Raw genomic sequence first — 18,099 nt, forward strand, 5'->3', positions numbered from 1 at the left:
TCCACGAAGAGGCAGCTGTGGCTCGCTGACCCGAAACAACCACAGCAAAGTCCGATAACCACAAGGTGGCTGCTGCATATGTAACATTTGAGCCTCAGGAAAAGACACGTCTTCCTCAGATGCTGGTCCCGAGCAAACCTACGTCTGCCCACCCACCCAAGAGTATGAGCCTTACGTTCTGCTGTAGAAAAACATCTGAAATCCATTCCCCCCCTCACCCCCAGTTTCGCAACCCTTCCCAGCTTCCCAAGTGGTTAGTCCTTTCAAAAAGGGAACCAGCAGTCGAGGCTGAGCTGGGCTGGCCCGTCGCACCGGAAGCCTCGAGTGAAGCGTACCGTCTCTGAGTGCGTCAGAATGAAGGGGTGTGGTCTCCAACCGGCAGAGAGGGATGTTTCCGTGTCCGTGTGTGTGACCTTTAGCTCTCTGTGCACCCAGGAGGCCACTCACAATTTCAAAAAATAACAAAAATTAAAATCTTAGTGCATCCTCCTCTACAAGAAGAAAAACAAACAAAAAAAAGAAAAAACATCCCCAGCTGTAGAAATAAACAATAAAAGCAGGAAAAAAATGTTTCTCGTTTTGTTCCCCAAATTTTTTTTTTTAAAAATGTCATTCATCACAGCTTCCATGTTAGTCTTATTTTCCTTTTTTTTTGTTTTTTTCAATTTTCAGCCACAAAAAAAATATATATATGCTTTACAAAAATGGTTCCTGGTGGACAGGAATCAGTGTATGTGACTGAGGTTCACGAAGCCCCGCCTCGCTGCCTTCGCTGTGCTGATGTCTGAGACCCTGGTCCTCTCCGCTGTAGTACAATGGTGCGCTACAGGTCTGGGCCCGATAGGGGGCGCTACAGAGAGCCAGCGGCTGCGGCCTGCAGCTCCTGGAAGGTGCTGTCGAAGCAGCGCTTTAGGTCCGAATAAGTGACCACCAGGACGCTTTTCTCATCCCGGGACACCAAGCTGATCTTCTCAGGAACACCTGCGTCCAGCTGGACACACACACACACACACACACAAAGTAACACCAAGCATGACAGGAGCCGACACGTGATCTGTGCTCAGGGACTGAACAGACACATGCAGAACGTTCGGCGAGAACCCATGAGTACTTCTACGTTCAGACAAACATTGACCTGCAAGTGTCATTTTGTCAAGTACATTAAATATTGGTGTAAACAGCCTGAGATGTGGTTAAATATGGTTAACCATAATATGGTTATTTAATATGGTTAAATAAGAGGAACAACAAGATTTCCATTTCATATTTCAGAATTTAGAAGTAGCCATTTAGAAGTGTGTGTAAGATCCACACACTTGTTCGCTATGTAGGAGCAAAGAAGTAAAACGGCGAGCTTTGTGATTTTTGTCAAAGAAAATCAAGTAAAAATAGTGTTTGACTAAAAAAGTCATTTTTTTCCAGTCTTCTGCTCCTGCTTGTAGGCTTTAATTGCGTTTCTTATTTAATGGAAACACGGCAATTGTGAAATTGCATTTTTTCGACATTAGCAGAATATTTTTTTCCTCTCTTGAATTCATGTTTTGGTTTAGCATCAGTATCATCTGTACACTGAAACCTCAAGCTGTGCACAAAGCCAATTTTGTAAAGCTAAATGTCAACATGTCATGAATACACATTTATTTTTACACACTATCCAGACATGTTATCGCACCGTCTTAAAAAAAAAGATCTGAAGCGACTCGTTCTATTACTGTGTCAAGACTGCGTAGTTTAATTGGTAGCAAGTCTGTCTTTCTCACCATTAAGAAAAAAGAAGTCTCAAGTCTGGTTTGGCCTTTTTGTTTTATTTTTTTATCTTAGAGACAAGACCTTAAATCTTATTTTGTTTTGCCATATAAGGAAAATGCCTCAAGCTTATTTTGGAGCGATAATTCCCTCGTTATTTCAAGATTAGAGGACTGGACAAAAAAACTTTCTACCAGTTTAATATTAATGGAATCTGAATTTATGTGACTGAACTGAAATCTGACTTGATTTTATTTAGATTTGTAAAATAGAAATATTGAGATCTAGAACAAATTTGACCTCAGATTTCAATATCTTAAACTGTTTTAGTAACACTTTCATTATCTCCACGTAACAAGATCATGAGATTGATTGGTGACTTAGAGACACACTTAACCACCGTTGAATTAACAACACAAATGACAACATATTCAGCTGCTGAGTTACAAAAGAGAAGTTTTCACTGACTTTGTTGAGGCAGGAGACAATGTGGCTGAGGTCAATCCACGGCGTCCCCGCCTCCGTCACCTGGTGGAACAGATGATCCCGGAAAAGCTTCAGCAGGTAGCGGTCGCCGGTCTCCGACCACGCCGGGTCTTTCTGAAACCTGATTACACAGCACAAGATTACGGAGCAGAAAGAAAATAGACACCAAGAGGTTCAACCTCATCCAGAAAGAGGATATGATCCTTACTCTGGCCGCTCGTTGATGGTTCCCAGTTTGGCAAGCAGGCGGAAAAGGCGACCATTCTGCACCTCCTGAAAACCAAAACCAGACGTTCTCCATTAGTCGACAGCGTTACTGACAATTATTGAATGTCAAGTTTTAACATAAACAACATTTTTGAAAATTATTAAACAAAACGGTTGTTAATAAAAATGGAGAAATCCAGTGAACTAATTAGATTGTCTTCTGATTTAATAAATTTAAATGTATGCCACTAAAAACAAGAACTACTCCACATTTACAAGTAAATTATACTTTTGCTTGTGGTTGCACAGTGAGCAATGCTGGAGCACCAAGTGAGGAATAACCACACTAAGAGAGAACAACGTATGAATAAATATTTGTGGTCTTCATAAAGAAAGCACGTGAAGGTCCTAAAAAAACTGAAATGTTCCCAGAAACTGAAAGTCTTATAGTTTGACTTTCTGTCCAAACAAGGTGTAAAGTGCCTGTTTCTAGCAGCTCCCACAAGATACTTCCTTTTTACTAAAAACGGAGCAGAAGTCACCGCAACATACTTAATAATCCATGTAGCCTCATTTCAAAACCCAGAAAACAAACAGAATGACAGAGTAGTTTTGATGCAGGTTAATTATGCAGAATGAAAACTGTGTTTTTCCCTTAATGCTCAGCTTGAGTTTCCATCGGTGCAGATCCGGGCCTTCATAAGCTGTTTTAAAATTGAAGGTTAAGACTGCTGTTTGTTAAAGATGCAAATAAGATGCTGACACCACCAGGTTTCACCACGATGATAGTGTGGTGTAGGGTGAGAAGCACTGATATGTTTATATCTAGTTCAAAAGGTTACGTTTCCTTTGGTTACTTATTTAATCTAAAAATCCACCTTGTGGAGTACAAGAGTTTTGTACTTTTTCACTTTACAATTACACTCTACTTTGTGTTGTGGTACCACATCAAGAAAATAGTTGGGGGTTTTTGTTATAAAGTCATAAAGAGCTAAAATATTTAGTGGTTATGAGTAGTTTTGCGAAACACATGTGCAATAAGTTATTATTATTTTCAAGAATAAGTTGCCTGAAAACTTCATGACATAATTTGAATAGCCAGTGTATTGCAATTAACAGATGTGAAACTAAAAAGAATACAGGAAAATACAGATATTAGATCAATGGTCCCAATTAGCCAATAAGTTCTGAGAATTATGCAAACTTTCGTGTTACTCGGTTTTTAAAAGCTTCTCAAAAACAACCAACCTTAAAAACTGATACAATCCCAACCACAGCTTCAAGAGTAACACAACAGCAGTGTTGCAATGCCCCACAAAACACAATTTGTAAAGGAACAGAAGTAAAGAGAGGCATGTGAGCCCCAGCGAGTTGTTGGTATTGATGCATGCAAGCAATCTACAACTTCCATGGATATATAAGAAAACCACATGTTCATTTTTTATGTTATAGCTCCTGAATGTTCTGAGTCTTTCTTAATTATGTTAGAGCAGTTTTAAACAAAATTTATCACCTCTGAAAACTCAGTGGAAAGAAAGCTAAATGTGCTAAAAATATTTGCTGCCATGACTAAAAACTTATTTTATCAAACACAAAAGGTTTTTATCCAAGACACAAGACATATATGTGGCACATGAAGAGGTTTTTCAAAGGAGCTACGGCTTACGTCTATGGCGTGATTTGAATCGTTTGGAGCGTTCAACGCGCTCCACATAGATATTAAATGTAAACCAGACACGCCTGACGCTCAAAACGCGTTTGGTGTGAACAGGCCGTAAGTGTCCTTCTGGCAGAAACCACCGAAATATTCACCTCAGCTGAACTGAGCAATAAAACTGTGGGAGCTGCATGAGCAAAACCTTAACTTTAATGCTAATTTGCTAAAATTTCCATTTCCATATTTAAAAACATGGATGGTTTTCCTTCAAACAATGTTTTTGCTCTTTTTCCATTGGACTGAATCAATTAATCAAGACTGTGAGGTTTACTGAACTTTAAAGCACCACAGCAAATTAAAATCTTGCTGTGATGTAAATGCAAAATTGCTAATAAATTAGAAAATGACTTATCTCCTTCTCTATGCAAGAGTTGCATTCATCAAAACAATACACTTCTGATGTTTTCAACACCAAAGACTTTTAACAAAAGCCCTCCCAAGGCAAATAAACAGTACACCTAGTTTTATAGGAGACGACATTGAGCTAACAAAGTTGAGCCGATAAACAGGAAGCCCTCCCCGCCGTTATAGAAACCTGCAGATTACAAGCAGGTTTCAGCAGTAGTAGCCGCAACAAATTACATACACAAAGAGGGGTGCTTAAATGTGCAAAACTCCACATATCTGCTCAATAAACCTTTAACATGGTTAAAGCAAAGCCATAAACCAAAATGCACAATTGTAGTTTAGAGAACACAAAGAAGCTGGGTTGATGTATTAAACCAGAGTCCAGGAAGGGAAGAGGAACTTGAGGCATGAAGGGGGAGAAACATGCAAAAGTTTGAGGGCAGTTATTTCACACATTCACACCAAGAGGAAACTAACTTTTAGCAAAGACGTCAAAACATTTTAATAAACTATACAACATCTTGTATTCGCACAACTTCCCTCTTTGCTTATTAAGCTCTTTCCTTGCATAGCAAATATCATCTATTCATCAAGTTTCATGTTACCTTGGCAAGGTCCTCTTCGATGACATCATTTCTCATCTGCGATGCATCGAGTTGTGTGTAGAATCGTGCTCCAATCATTGGCATGATGTCATTGACGCTGCGCAGCCGAGACTGATCAGTCAGAAGATACCTGTGATTATAGGAAAGCAGGTCAATGCCGTTACCCCGAAAATTAGATGCGCTCTGTTCTCTGAATATTTAAATTTACATATATCAAACATTATTTTTACACATTTGTGTGATGAGTCGTTACTCTGTTAAAGACATCTGGTACCTCAAACAAAACATGGCAAAATGAAAATTAGGAGGTATTTCACTGTAATGGTTCAATACAAACAGGGTTTTTATTATTTGTTTTAATATTCCAGCAGGACAGAGGAAATAAATGTTGACCTTAATGCACTCTGTAATTAGGAAAAATTTATGTGAACATATTGTTCTCCTCTTCAAAATGCAGAAGAACAGAACGTGACACTTGGGTTTCCACAACTCCCACAGCGTTACGCCTATACATTTCTACAATAACTGCTTCATATTATAATTTTATTCAAATTCACTCATTGCAGACTAAAAGTTCTAAAACTTTTAAGTGAGCCATGATTTACCTGCTTTGTTTTATCATTAAAGTTACTGTTTGAGAAGACCAGACATTTCTTTTTCAAACCTAGGTGATTTGTAAAGGTTATTTTCTTAAGTAAAAATCTGAAAACGGTGGTGGGCATTTGAGCAGCAGCTCAAAAAGTTTTGGGTTATGTCTTCACCAGACGTTTGCAGACTGAAACTGTGGGTAATTCATCTTTCCAAAATGGCCCAATCTGACGAGAATAGTATGAAAAGCATTTGTTACATCAATTTCTGTTTTACAACAGATTCTCAGTTGTAGTGAAGTCAGGACTTTGACTGAGCCGTTCTTATCCTTTGATCTAAAGTTTTCCGTATTAGCTCCAGAGCTGCGTTTAGGGTAGTTTCTTGTTAGAAAGTGATTCCCCAGCCAAACTACGATTTTTTTTTGGCTTCTAGGATAGAAGCTAAAAAAAGAAGACTATATAGAAGACTATATATGATTAAAGACTTTTACTTTGCTTTAGATTCAATGGTCAATAGAAGACTGTTGTTCATTTATGAAAGTATGGCAAAGTTTCTGTTTCCTGATGCGAGACTCTCAGTCATAGGTTCTTATGGGAACCTAAACATGAAAACTGTACAAAAACATTGCTTCTTAGAAATATTTTTCTTTTTATTCCAACTGATTTCTATGCTTGTTTTTTTCCTGCAGTGGTAATTGCTTGGAAGCATCTCTAAAAGTGTTTTCTTGTGACCTACAGTATTCATGTACACCCTCTTACAGAATAAGGTTCTTGAGGTCTGAAGAGTAGTTTATAGAAACCAGCTCCATGGCCTTCTGCAGGTTCTCCCTCTGGATTCCAGCCAGCGAATTACAGGCCAAAGCCAGCACCACCTTGCCCAGAGAAACTAGGTCTGCTTGCTGCATGGCAAAGACACACAAATACATTAATGTTGGCACAGCGTGACACTTCAATTCTGCAACACAAAACCCGGATGTTGGGTATATCGCGGGGAAAGCCCGGTTATTGCATAAGTACCTGGTACTGCGGCATCAGGGCAAGATGATTGGTCTGACTGTTGTCAAACGTTAAGACATCAAACACCCCAACACAGTTCACCCGTAACCTTCAGATAAGAGACCTTCGTTAGTTTGCCTGCGTGTCTTGTGTCGAGTAATTGACATGACTTGTTGATTTAAAAAAGGAAGTCAAAAGTAAGCATCTCTGTATAGCATATGACTTTACGGGAAGCCTGACTTCAAATAACATAACTGGTGCGGCTGGGTTAAAAGCCATTTAAGATGAGCAGAACCGGGCTTTAATAATAACACAAGCGGACGTTTGATGTAGACTGAAACTATCCTATACCTGGTTTTACCAGTGATGAGTATCTTGCTGGGGTCCATGACCCGACAGGCAAGACCAGCCGTGTGGATGGTCCGCAAGGCCGAGCTTAGCTGGACGATGTAGGCCCAGATAAGCGACTCCGGCAGAAGGCCTGCATGCTGCCGTGGCGGCGGAGGTTCGTGTTGCCCTGCGCAAGTTTTAAAAAAAAAAACAAAACAAAAAAAACAGCTTTATCACACAGATGTCTTTGAGGTAGACATTTCTGATGAACTAAACCTCAAACTGTCAGTTTCCGCTGTAATCCTCAACAGATCTGTCTGGCAGATACAATATCAGTGGTGTTAGAAAAACACAGAAAAACATTTTTGATCAATTGAAGTTAAAATAATGGTTCATCTTAGGGGTAAACATTTTATCGAAGCTATTACTTGCAAACAGCTACCAGTTTAGCCAACTGTGAACAAAGGCAGACATATTTAACAGAAAATTATGATTTATTTTATTTCCTATCAATGGAAAGGTTTTCTTTCAAATATAGCCAGCAGCTGTGTGCAATGGCAGCAGCTGAGGAAGTGAAAGGGTGTGAACTGTAAGAAATATCACAGTGTGATGCATAAGGCTGAAAAGGAGTTGGGCAGTTTTACACTTCATGCTGGGAGTTATTTTTAACATTTTCTCCTTCTGTCAGACTGCGCATAGAGGTTTCTTATCAGTTTTTGCCGCGGACTAGATCTATGTGAGCGTAGTTTTGCTTCCTCCCATCAGTCATTCCTGTAGGCAGTCTGATCAACAGTGCCTGCCTGGGATCACTTTCAGCCACAGTTTCCTCCAGATCCACAAGTCGTCTTTAAAAGAAACTTGGCAGCCAACTGTCAAACTGGAACTACAAACAGCTCCCTCAAAGAGATCGTTTGGGTTTTATGACAAAGTTCAGTGGCAATATTATCAGTAACAGCTCCCTTACCTGTGGTAGAGAGAAGCGTTAGCTACAATGAGTCACTAGAAATGTGAAGAAATGCCTCAGAGTGGTGAATGGCTAGCAGCTGTTTATACCGCAACATTTTTAATGATTTTCTCAGAATGAAACTACTACGCAAAATTAAGTTGACGTTATTATCTTCAATTACATATTCACTAAGTTTTTATTTTGTTTGGGGGTTTTTTTCTGGTACACCTCAAACACAGAAATGTGCCATCTCACATGGTCAATAAATAAAAGTGATATGCAACCAAATGTATGAGATACAAAGCTCAGATTTTCTTTTCTGTGTTAGATTATTACACTAATTTATTAGAACTATAATGAAACCTTTGTTAATTTTTCTGTCATGACAGATTACTAATAAACTGTGGACATCGAGAGAAGTGGAAATGTTCCAAGAGACCAAAATTATTATTACAATGTGCTTCTATGGCACTAGAAAATAATCAAATTATTACTAGAAATTAATCCATTTAATCAGTTCCTTGCCATTGTGCTTTGCACACATTAATATAGCAATGCCGTGTACAATTTGAGATATGTTGCATCTCTAATAATTTAAATATTAGGACCAGAAGAGATGTCACACTGGGTGCAACAGAAATCAGTGTTGCCAAGTTGTGCAGGGCAAACAGGCTTTAACTAATATTACAAAGCATCCTAAATTAGCATAAGATCACAGTTTCTATTTATTGCCTTTACAGTAAGTAGATGTTTACCTTACCAGCCACCACTTCCGAGTCAAGACAAACATAATTAGATCTTTAAAAGCATGCAACAATGTTACTTTGATGCAATACTGTAGGCTTTCTGTAATCTTCTGACATCTCAAGAACATGAACGTAAAAGCCAACACGCCGTCATAGAGTCGCTACTTTCTGGAGCGTCTTCTGACTTTAATTTCAAACACCTCACCAGGTCTGAGAATAGCCAACCTGTCCTTCATTCAGTAACAACAGTGGCTGTTGTTACTGAATTGACAGCATTGCTGTCTTGCATTTTTACTGTCAGCTGCATCAAGCTGCCTTGCTCAAATCGTTTCAAAGAAAATAGTGGAAGTGGATAATGCAATCAGGGGCCTCAATCAATCGTGCAGAGTTGCACGGCCATTCTTTAGCTGAGTAAACACCTTCAATGTTAACTATGTTTGTTTTGGGTTTTTTTGGAAGCAAAAATCTTAACTTATTATTCAAACACTGGACAAGCTGTTTACCTTCCCCTGCTGAGAATTTATATACTTTTTCACAATCTGTCCACCAGAGATAAAAACGTCACATCTAAACTGTCCCTTTAAGACTCAAATTAGACCACATTTCCTGTGATTCAGTACATAATTTATAAAACATTACATACATGTGTGATAGGAGCGCGCCTAGATGCAACACCTCCAACAAAAAACGCATCTAAATAGATCCATGACAATTACCTCATTATCAAACAAGTCAACAAAAGCTGAATGTGTGAAACTGAGCGATGATGAGTGGCACCTGAGGTGTAGCAGATTCTATTTCAGAGCAAAGAGAAAAAATATATGAAAAAACATAAACTCACCCCACTTCCTCTTTGTGAAGTATGAGTCTGCCGCTGGGTCATTAAAATGCCTGCTGAACATCGTTTCTGCACCTGCATGGAAGTCGTATGAGAAGACCAATGCTGGGGAGACAAAAAGAAAAGTGGGGAGCACAAAAGTAAGAAGCCAATAATAACAAGAGAACTAGATAAATAAAGTACTTCAGCTGACCTGAAAACACATAACCGCTGAATTTTACAACAGAGCTCCACATTTATGACCACAATCAACATCAGCCTGAAACACGTTCACAAAAACTATTATAAAAAAGGTAAACATACAGAGACAAGATGTGTACTGTAAAATAATAATAGCACACACTCACAGTGGTCTCCAAAGGCCTTTGTGGTGAAGACCTCTCTAAGTGTCACCGTGTTCGAGTGCTGAATCTTCTTCCACATGTCGACCAGCATCATACACTTTGTATTAACAAGGCGGAAACCTGGTCGGTTGAAAAACAAGAAAAAAAACAAGACATTTAACATGTGTTAACAAATGTGTGACAGCACACCTACATGAAGAGAGTTTGTTATTGTAAAGAAAGAGAAGAAACTCCAGCAGTTTATGGCTTATAGCTTCATGCTTGATATATGGGGGGCACTTTATGAAAAGATTATCATGAGTTACTCATATTTAAAAAAACAAAAAAAGATCTTTGTAAATATTCTGTCAGTGTTTCACGTTCTGTGTAAAGTTTACACATTTATTACCTTGTATCCTCCTCAGGCAGTATGGCAGGTCATCCTTGCTGTTGACCGCCTTGTAGCAGGAGGTGATGTAGCTGAAGTTGCTGGTTTTCTGCATGCGGTTCGGCGGGGGGAGAGGCTCGAGGGGAAACAGGCTGTGGTAGCTGTCCACTTCAGACGGTACTTCTAAAGAAAGCAGTTACCAAAAGAAATCAGGACACTGATTACACACGTACTGACACACAGCAATGCTAAAAAACATTCCCTTGAACGTCAAGTTTTGTCACATTAAAATCAGACTTCAATGTATTTCATCCAGATTGTAAGTGATTAAATCAGTACAAAGTGACTTATTAAGAAGGTTAAAGAATAATGTTAGATGGTTTTGATTTTTCCGGTTCCAGACCCTTCGATCGTAGCTCAGGTTGTATGTTTAGGGACGTCGTCCTTCTATCTTTCTATCACACCAATCAACCTTTTCGTTAAGGTGGATGGCCATGTATTATGTTTTCAAGATTCATTTCATATTTTTTAAAAATGACTTAAAAGAGTTCTTTGAGAAGTTTGAAGCTTAGTTTATTTTTTTATACCATGACCATGCTATAAACGTCCCCTGAATTATGTCCTTCATCTCCATGCTGTGTTCCTTGGTCCTCATGATGTTGTTTGCTCACAAACATAGTCCGTTTCCTGCTTTTGGAGCGATCTCCGGCCCACTTGGCATTTACAAATGAATTGGAACCACAACATGGTTCACTTCAACTGAACCAAGACCTAGGTTTTTAGGTAGACCAGAGTTTGCCACTTGGTCCACATCAGACATCAAACTGTTTGATTAAAGTGGACTAAATCAGGTTGGTATGAATGCACCCTAAGCCCAAATCCTCAGATTTTTACCAGGAACCATGTCAGAGATCTGTAAATGTGCCTTTTCCTTTCAGTTTGGATATACACTTCTTGGTGTGGCTCTAGCTCATAAAGTACAAAAAGAAAAATACATCAAGATTTGTGGTCAAAGCAAGACAAACGTGAAAAAGTTAAATACTTTTTAAGGTGCAGCAATTAGAAATAAAATATTGAAGAACAGTCATATTTGAATCCTTTGAATCGTTGATTGCATATTTTAGAATAGGGGAACAAAACTGTGATTCATCATGTTTTATCAACCACCAGGAAAGAGACAGTCTACCTGGGTTCTCTGAGTGGTCGATTTGGGCCATGGTTATCAGGTGCCTGTGAATCAGCTCCTGATTGTTGAAACAAAACGGGGATTTTCACCAAAGATCTCCAACACAAAACAGAAGACAGATGCTGCTTGGTGAAACTGCGAGGAGGACAACTTAGCAATCGATACCTGTCGGAGCTCATCAGCCATGAAGAAGGACGGGGCATTGGCTTTCGGCTGCATGTAAGCCACATGGGGGGCAGTGGGGGGGTAGATATGGAAGGTAGGAAACACCTGCAAGAAACCAAACAGACCAGCTTCCCATTTATTAAGAAATGAAAACCATGCAGATGATACAAACTTTGTTGGGGTTTTTTCCAATATGGACCTCTAAGGAGATGTGAAAGAAGGAGGAAACAAAACTTTGTCTGCATTAAGTGTCAAACTGTAAGATTATTAAAGAACAAACGCTTTAAAACCTAGTAGACCATAACTACAGACGCAAGTTTACCATAATCTGCATAGCAAAATGAAACAAAGTGTCAGAAAAACAGAGCTTGAGACTTTTAATGTGTGATGTTGCGTTTTTGAGATTGCTTAAAACTTCAGTTGTATTTCAGCGTGCGTTGTGCTTTTCGTACCATCCCTGCCATTGGTACTGGGGTGTTATCTGTGTAGAAGTACGTTGTCCCCCCTACGGTCTCTTTCTGAATGATGTGGGCCCCCTGGTCGGCCGCAGTGGTGGGCACCATGTAGTTGGCGGGGTTCGGGGTGTGACTCCGTCGACGAGGGGCAGGTGAGGTGTGAGGTGTGATCTTTGGGGAGTGCAGAGGAGATGACCCAGCAGACAAAGACATGCCTAAAAAAAAAATATACAATGCTTATGAAATACTGGCCAAAACAGGTAGAATAGTCACAGTTTAAGGACGTTTACATGCAGGTCAAATAATAAAATTACACATAAGCACATCCTACATGGTATTTAAGAGAAATAGACCCTCGCCAGTACCTGGTGCCAAAGCAGCTGTGGAGCCACCAAGACCAGGATGAGCAAAGAGCGGAGAAGGGAAGGGCTGAACTGCAGACTGCGTCATGGCAGCCATTCGCGGAGCGCCCTTAGGGATGAACTCACTCGCAGTGGGGTTAGGAGCCTATTGGCATGAGTCAAATATAGAAAAATTACATGAACAAAAATAGAGACGATGTGAGGCTCTGGCTCCAAGAACCGCTTCATATAAAAGCACAGCTTCGTTTTCTCACCTTTCTCCTCTGGGAAATGCTAAGAGCACCAAAATCACTGAACAGTGACGAAGTCGAGGAGTTTACTGGATCTGTCAGGGATCAAGAATTACAAGCTGAGCAGAGGCGCTTTCAATCCTCTCAAGACAAATGTTATCTAGTCTGTTCAGGGAGCCTATATGTTTTAGACCAGCTTTCATGGCCAAAGGCACAGACATCCAAGATACCCATAAAGGCTCATTACTGGCAATTTGCAGACAGGAACTCAACAAAAAAAAAAAGACAACGCTAAACTGTTAAACGGCAAGCTGGATATAGAAGATGAAGCAAAAGATTACATCATTGTGACTATTATCAGTTATTCAGAGAAATTTATTTTCATCGCATTTTGAAAGCATAATGAGAGCACTTGCTGGTTTGTTCAGATAAATCTTCAATGATTGCATTAACTCAAAACACCAAGTACTTTTCACTTGTTTTGTTGTGACACGTTTCATTATGTCAATATCTGGAAAATACTTTTTGTTAAGCTATCTTGACAGGATAACCAAATATTTCCTTTATATTCAGATATAAAAACCTAAAGTTTGCCCCAAAGACAATGTGCTCTAGAGCTCATTTTGATGCAGGCATCAATTACAATACCAAAATCTCAAACTGGTTTAGTCATTTTCATGTTTTGTCATCTTTTTAAAACTCTTACACACAATTGATCGAAAAGTATAAATTTATAAAGTCATGAATGTTTCTCCATACCTAAAAATGACAAAAGTAAATTCCACATATTTCCATACTTTGCAGGAACTTTGTGAGGGAGTCTTACCATGAGTGCTGTGGCTGAAATTCTTGGCACTATCATTGAGAAGACTGGGAGAGCTGCTGCTGGTAGTCATTCGCTAAAAACAAAAACAATTGTCAAAACAACAAAAAATATTTGTATAACCCACATTTATGTGCATCGTGAATCCTAAATACTAACCGGTTTCAATTAATGTATAATACATGCAAACCATTTATTTGTAACTCTGTGTAAAGCAATATTTCTGTTGTAACGTACAAATGTAACAAACGTTTTTAGAATAGAGGTAAACCTGCTTGATAGGTGTTTATTATAGCAACAATCTGTAGTTAAGATATTTTATTACACTGTCATGTAAAAAAATATGCACATATACTTTCATACTTTTCTAAGGTTAAACAAAAACATTAGGTGTTTCTAGCAAAGCCTTAAAATTAAGTAAACGAAACATAAAACCTCTTTCTGTTAATGACATAACGGCTATTGAATTGAATTTGTATAAAAGTTTAACTAAAGCGAAAGATGTTTTTGTATTTGTGCACAAATATATTTTTTGTACATTTTTTAGGTTGTTCTATTCAGCCACACGTTTTTTTAACCTGCTGCCTTTACGTTTCACTTCCATTTCTATTCTAAAATCAGGAGCTGACAAGAACATTCAAAGTTTAGAAAACATTTCTGTGAAATTGTTGCAGAGGAATTTTGACCCAATTACTTCACTGTTTTGATATTAAATATCACCAAGGGATTATCATTGAGAAAGTCTTGTGGTCTGGTGAGACTTTTTTTATTTTTTAAAGAGGGAAGTGACATTTTTTCTTGGCAACCATTTTAAAAACAAAGAACACTTTTTCATTTTTTTTTCTAATATTACTTTCTTGATTGTTTCTTTTTTTAGATTCAACATACCTGCTGAGTAGAATGCAAGATGCAAGGTTACTTTATGGCAACCTCTCTTACTAGTATCCGACTTCAACCATGCCTAGAAAGATTTTTGCAGTTTTCCCGAAAGCAAAATTATTAACTTCAACTGACCTGGGTAAAAATGTATGTCTTTCTAGATTTAGAGAGTGCATCAATTGTTTGCTTAAGGAACCTCCCTGATCTCATTAGTCCTTTAGTTAAGACACACCTAAAAGCAACTAACTGCGACATAATTGCCGTAGGAATCATAAGGGCGCGTCTGCTTTTAGTAAGCTTTTTTTTAACCTTAGTTCAATAATCATGACATCATCTGTTATGTTTTGCCTTTCAAAAACATAATACCCATTAAAGACTTTTACACTTACTCATTTCATGATCTCAGCCTTCATATTTGGTTGGGATTTTTTGTGATGGATCATCACAAATTGTGACGCAGAAGGAAAATTCTAATTAATTTTTATTTTTGCAAAAACATACACGGTAACGTGATATTGACCTTACCATTCTAATCTCAATCAAGATAATAAGTTCCCAATATTGAAAACCTAAACAACGACCCCAATCCTGATAAAATAAAGTCAGATTTGACAGCACAGAATATAATGCGCCAATTAAAGAGTCCAAATGTTAGAGGTAGTCAAACCATAAGTCTTGTATTTGTCTGAAACGATACCAAGAAGAAATTAAGAAGTTCTATAGGTTCTTGGAAAGTAGACATGCAGAACGATAAAGAGGGAGATGTGTCAGGTGTTCTGGAGGTTTGCCTTATAAATCAACTTCATGAATTAGATACATTTCTGAAATACAGAGAGCTTAAAAGATCTGAAGCGGAAAATGCACTGCCTACAAAGGACAAATGGGAAACAGAGGGCAATTTCAAAATGGAACTGGAAACATGTGAAAACACAATGAGGCACCAGAGGAAATGTATCCCTTCTGGATGGAAAGTTTGCTGAGATTTTTCAGAAGTCCTCTGCAATGCAAGTTTCTACACAGAAAATTGTTGTGTTGTTTTCTTTTGAATCTGTACATTTTTAAACAAAATCTTATATGAGTTTTCCCTTTGCTTCACAATTCTGCATTACTGTGCGTTCATTTAAGAGACCAGGAATTACAGCAAGGTATCCTGAAGCATGTGGGTGATTTCTGCAAAAGTTTGAGAAAAGTCCACAGATATTAACACTTTTGAAAGGTACAGGATTCTCGGTTTCTAAATTTAAATAAATTCTATTAAAGAAAATCTCAAAACGGTAAAAAGAGTTTATATTTGTATTGTTGCCTTTTTCATTATTTTCTTAGTGGGTATTTCTTAATCCAAGTAATCCAAGATAATTGGGAAAATTTCTGATCTCAGAATTTATTAAAACACTAACTTACTGGATATGATAATAAGTGTTGTAGTAGAGTCACAAGTAGTTTAACTCTGCTTGGTATCCTCAGCTGACACCGGAGGTGTCTATAAATGTGGTTTAGTCGCCTCTAGTAGCAGCTCCATAAACTAAATAACCCCAACAAAAAACATCAAGAGCCTTTAGTGTCTTAAACAACCTTCAGTTGATTTTTTTTTTAAAGATGGGTGTGTCAATATGTTGTTTTATTGATATACTGACATATATCTTGTACCTGCATCATTGTATATTTCGACTCTGCAGGGCTTCCAAACCCATTGACACCAATGAAGCTGCTGCTGAAATAAGAGTTGGTGAGATTGGCGTCGCTAAGGGCAGGACCCTCCATCCCTGGGACTGTGGATGACAAAACATAAAATAGAGTCAATACTGACTGAAACCAGATTAATGTAACATGTGGTTACTTCTGCGCAGAGGTCCCGGCAGTGATTACTATGAGAATGTGTAATTACCCAATTACAGGGCTAATTATAAAGCATGTAAACACTGCAGACTCTTTCGGAGACAGCCACAAGGCGATATGCAGTAGATGTCTAAAACGTTTTTATTACTGGGGGTTCTGATTTCCGCGTCCTTAAGTGTAAGCCTACCTACACAGTAACTACTGCACACCGAAACGTTTAAATAGGCGTTAATTACAATGTTTACCCCGAGAAAAGGGGCCACCAGAGAGCAAAAACAATGACAGCTAGCACTGCCATGCTAATGATGGCAAACGTAAGGCAGTTTTATAATCTATAAATGCGCCTAACTTTTAAAAAACTGAATAATAACTAACATCGCAAGTACTAACATTTATTTACACATTGGAACCGAAGCCAGAAGTGAAAAAAGTTTGAAAAACAATCAAGGCAGCTAGCTTAGCTAATGCTAACTAGCCCACCCAGCTGTCATACAAAAACAACAGGCCTCACTCTGAGCTCCAGAAGTATACCTTTTCTAAAGCCTGTAATAACGGAGCCAGCGATCACAGCATGAAGTCAGAACTTTTCACAACACTGCCAAATAATACAGAAGCAGCTATGTACATAGTAAAGGGTTTCTATGTGCAAATTAAATGTCAAGCACGCTGTTGTGAAGTAAAAAGGCCCAACTGAATCCTCGGACTAAATTTGAACACAGACCCGGAAGGCCCTTTGGAAAAGTCTGACTCAATCAGACCACCCGTGTGTTGCTTTGCTTAGTTTACTCACTGGTTAGCAGCTGCCCCTCCAAAGCCGTGCCTGCAGGCCCTAGTGCTTCGCTTTTCTTGGACACTCCGGTCCCTCCACCGCCTGGGCAGACCGTCGCCGTACCACCGAGGGAATACCCCGCTGGCGTCCCGCCACCTCCGGCCATGGGCAGCGGGACGGGGCTGCCGCCACCTCCGTGCAGCGACATGCTTCCCATGGAGGGATCCTCGTGCAGGAACTGGCACTCATCTCCGTAAAAGCAGGTTTTGTCTTTTGCGTAGTATCGGCAAAACTTCACCTTGACACTGGGTATCCCGGCACCCCCGAGCGGAGCAGCGGAAGGTGGAAGTCCGCTGTTCATGGCACCGCTGCTGCCGCCGCTGCTGCCGGAAGATACTCAACCATAGAGAAGACGCGGGGAGCTAGCCTGCTAGCCAGCTACTTTACAAACACTTTCCCCTCAAAGTAACGGATCGAAATCAGCACAGCTCACATGAACACCGAGTTCCTTGCATTATGAATATAAAATGCATTTTGTTTTAAGTAAATATGACGGCGTACATGAGGTCCTGCTCGTCGTTGTTGTCGCTATCCATGCAGCTGCCTTCCTTGCAGAGTAGCCTGTTGTTGTTTTCTGCTCGCACTCTGGCTGCTGAGCTACTGAGCAGCGAGCATGGCTCTGCATCCTGGGTACACCAGCGCTCACCTGCTGCTAGCACAACTTGCAGCAGCCACATTCATAACAACTAATGTGATTTACTGCTTTGTTTTATTCGGTTTTGTCGAAAAATGAAAAAGAAAAGAACAGGAATGAAGAGAAGAGAAAAGAAAAGGGGGAAAAAGGAAAGCGATGCGTTTAAAACACTTCAATAAAATGTGATGCAGACATGTTTCAGGGAAAATATATATATATATTAAAAGTAACAGGATCATTTATATTATGGTCAGAGCCAGCCCTAGGCATACTAAAACTAAGCTTAAGCTTGGCAGCGTTACCAGTCAGTAAATGCTTGGGTTTCCTAAAAGCATCATGAGGGAAACAAAAATTATTCCAAAAACGTCTTCAATCTGTTCTGATGTACAGTTGCTTTTATTTCACAACTTAGTCCATTTTCTTTTAGTCAGGCTTGA

The 18,099-nt window shown here is 39.2% G+C and overlaps 1 protein-coding gene across 1 annotated transcript; it reads right to left on the minus strand.

Annotated features, from left to right (window-relative positions):
• Positions 1 to 665: 665 nt before the first annotated feature.
• pan3 (PAN3 poly(A) specific ribonuclease subunit) lies at positions 666 to 17,649 on the minus strand. Its single transcript, XM_005797851.2, has 18 exons — positions 16,990 to 17,649; positions 16,011 to 16,132; positions 13,488 to 13,560; positions 12,686 to 12,756; positions 12,435 to 12,576; positions 12,067 to 12,284; positions 11,615 to 11,719; positions 11,450 to 11,507; positions 10,285 to 10,446; positions 9,900 to 10,016; positions 9,556 to 9,657; positions 7,044 to 7,209; positions 6,714 to 6,801; positions 6,456 to 6,595; positions 5,110 to 5,239; positions 2,441 to 2,505; positions 2,215 to 2,353; positions 666 to 991 (listed from the first exon to the last, which is right to left on the minus strand). Exons 1-18 carry the CDS (start codon positions 17,327 to 17,329, stop codon positions 851 to 853), a joined length of 2,379 nt encoding a protein of 792 aa, XP_005797908.1. The 5' UTR covers positions 17,330 to 17,649; the 3' UTR covers positions 666 to 850.
• Positions 17,650 to 18,099: the final 450 nt, after the last annotated feature.

The sequence above is a fragment of the Xiphophorus maculatus genome, chromosome 21 (assembly GCF_002775205.1).
Source record: "Xiphophorus maculatus strain JP 163 A chromosome 21, X_maculatus-5.0-male, whole genome shotgun sequence".
In the NCBI taxonomy this organism is placed as follows: domain Eukaryota; kingdom Metazoa; phylum Chordata; class Actinopteri; order Cyprinodontiformes; family Poeciliidae; genus Xiphophorus; species Xiphophorus maculatus.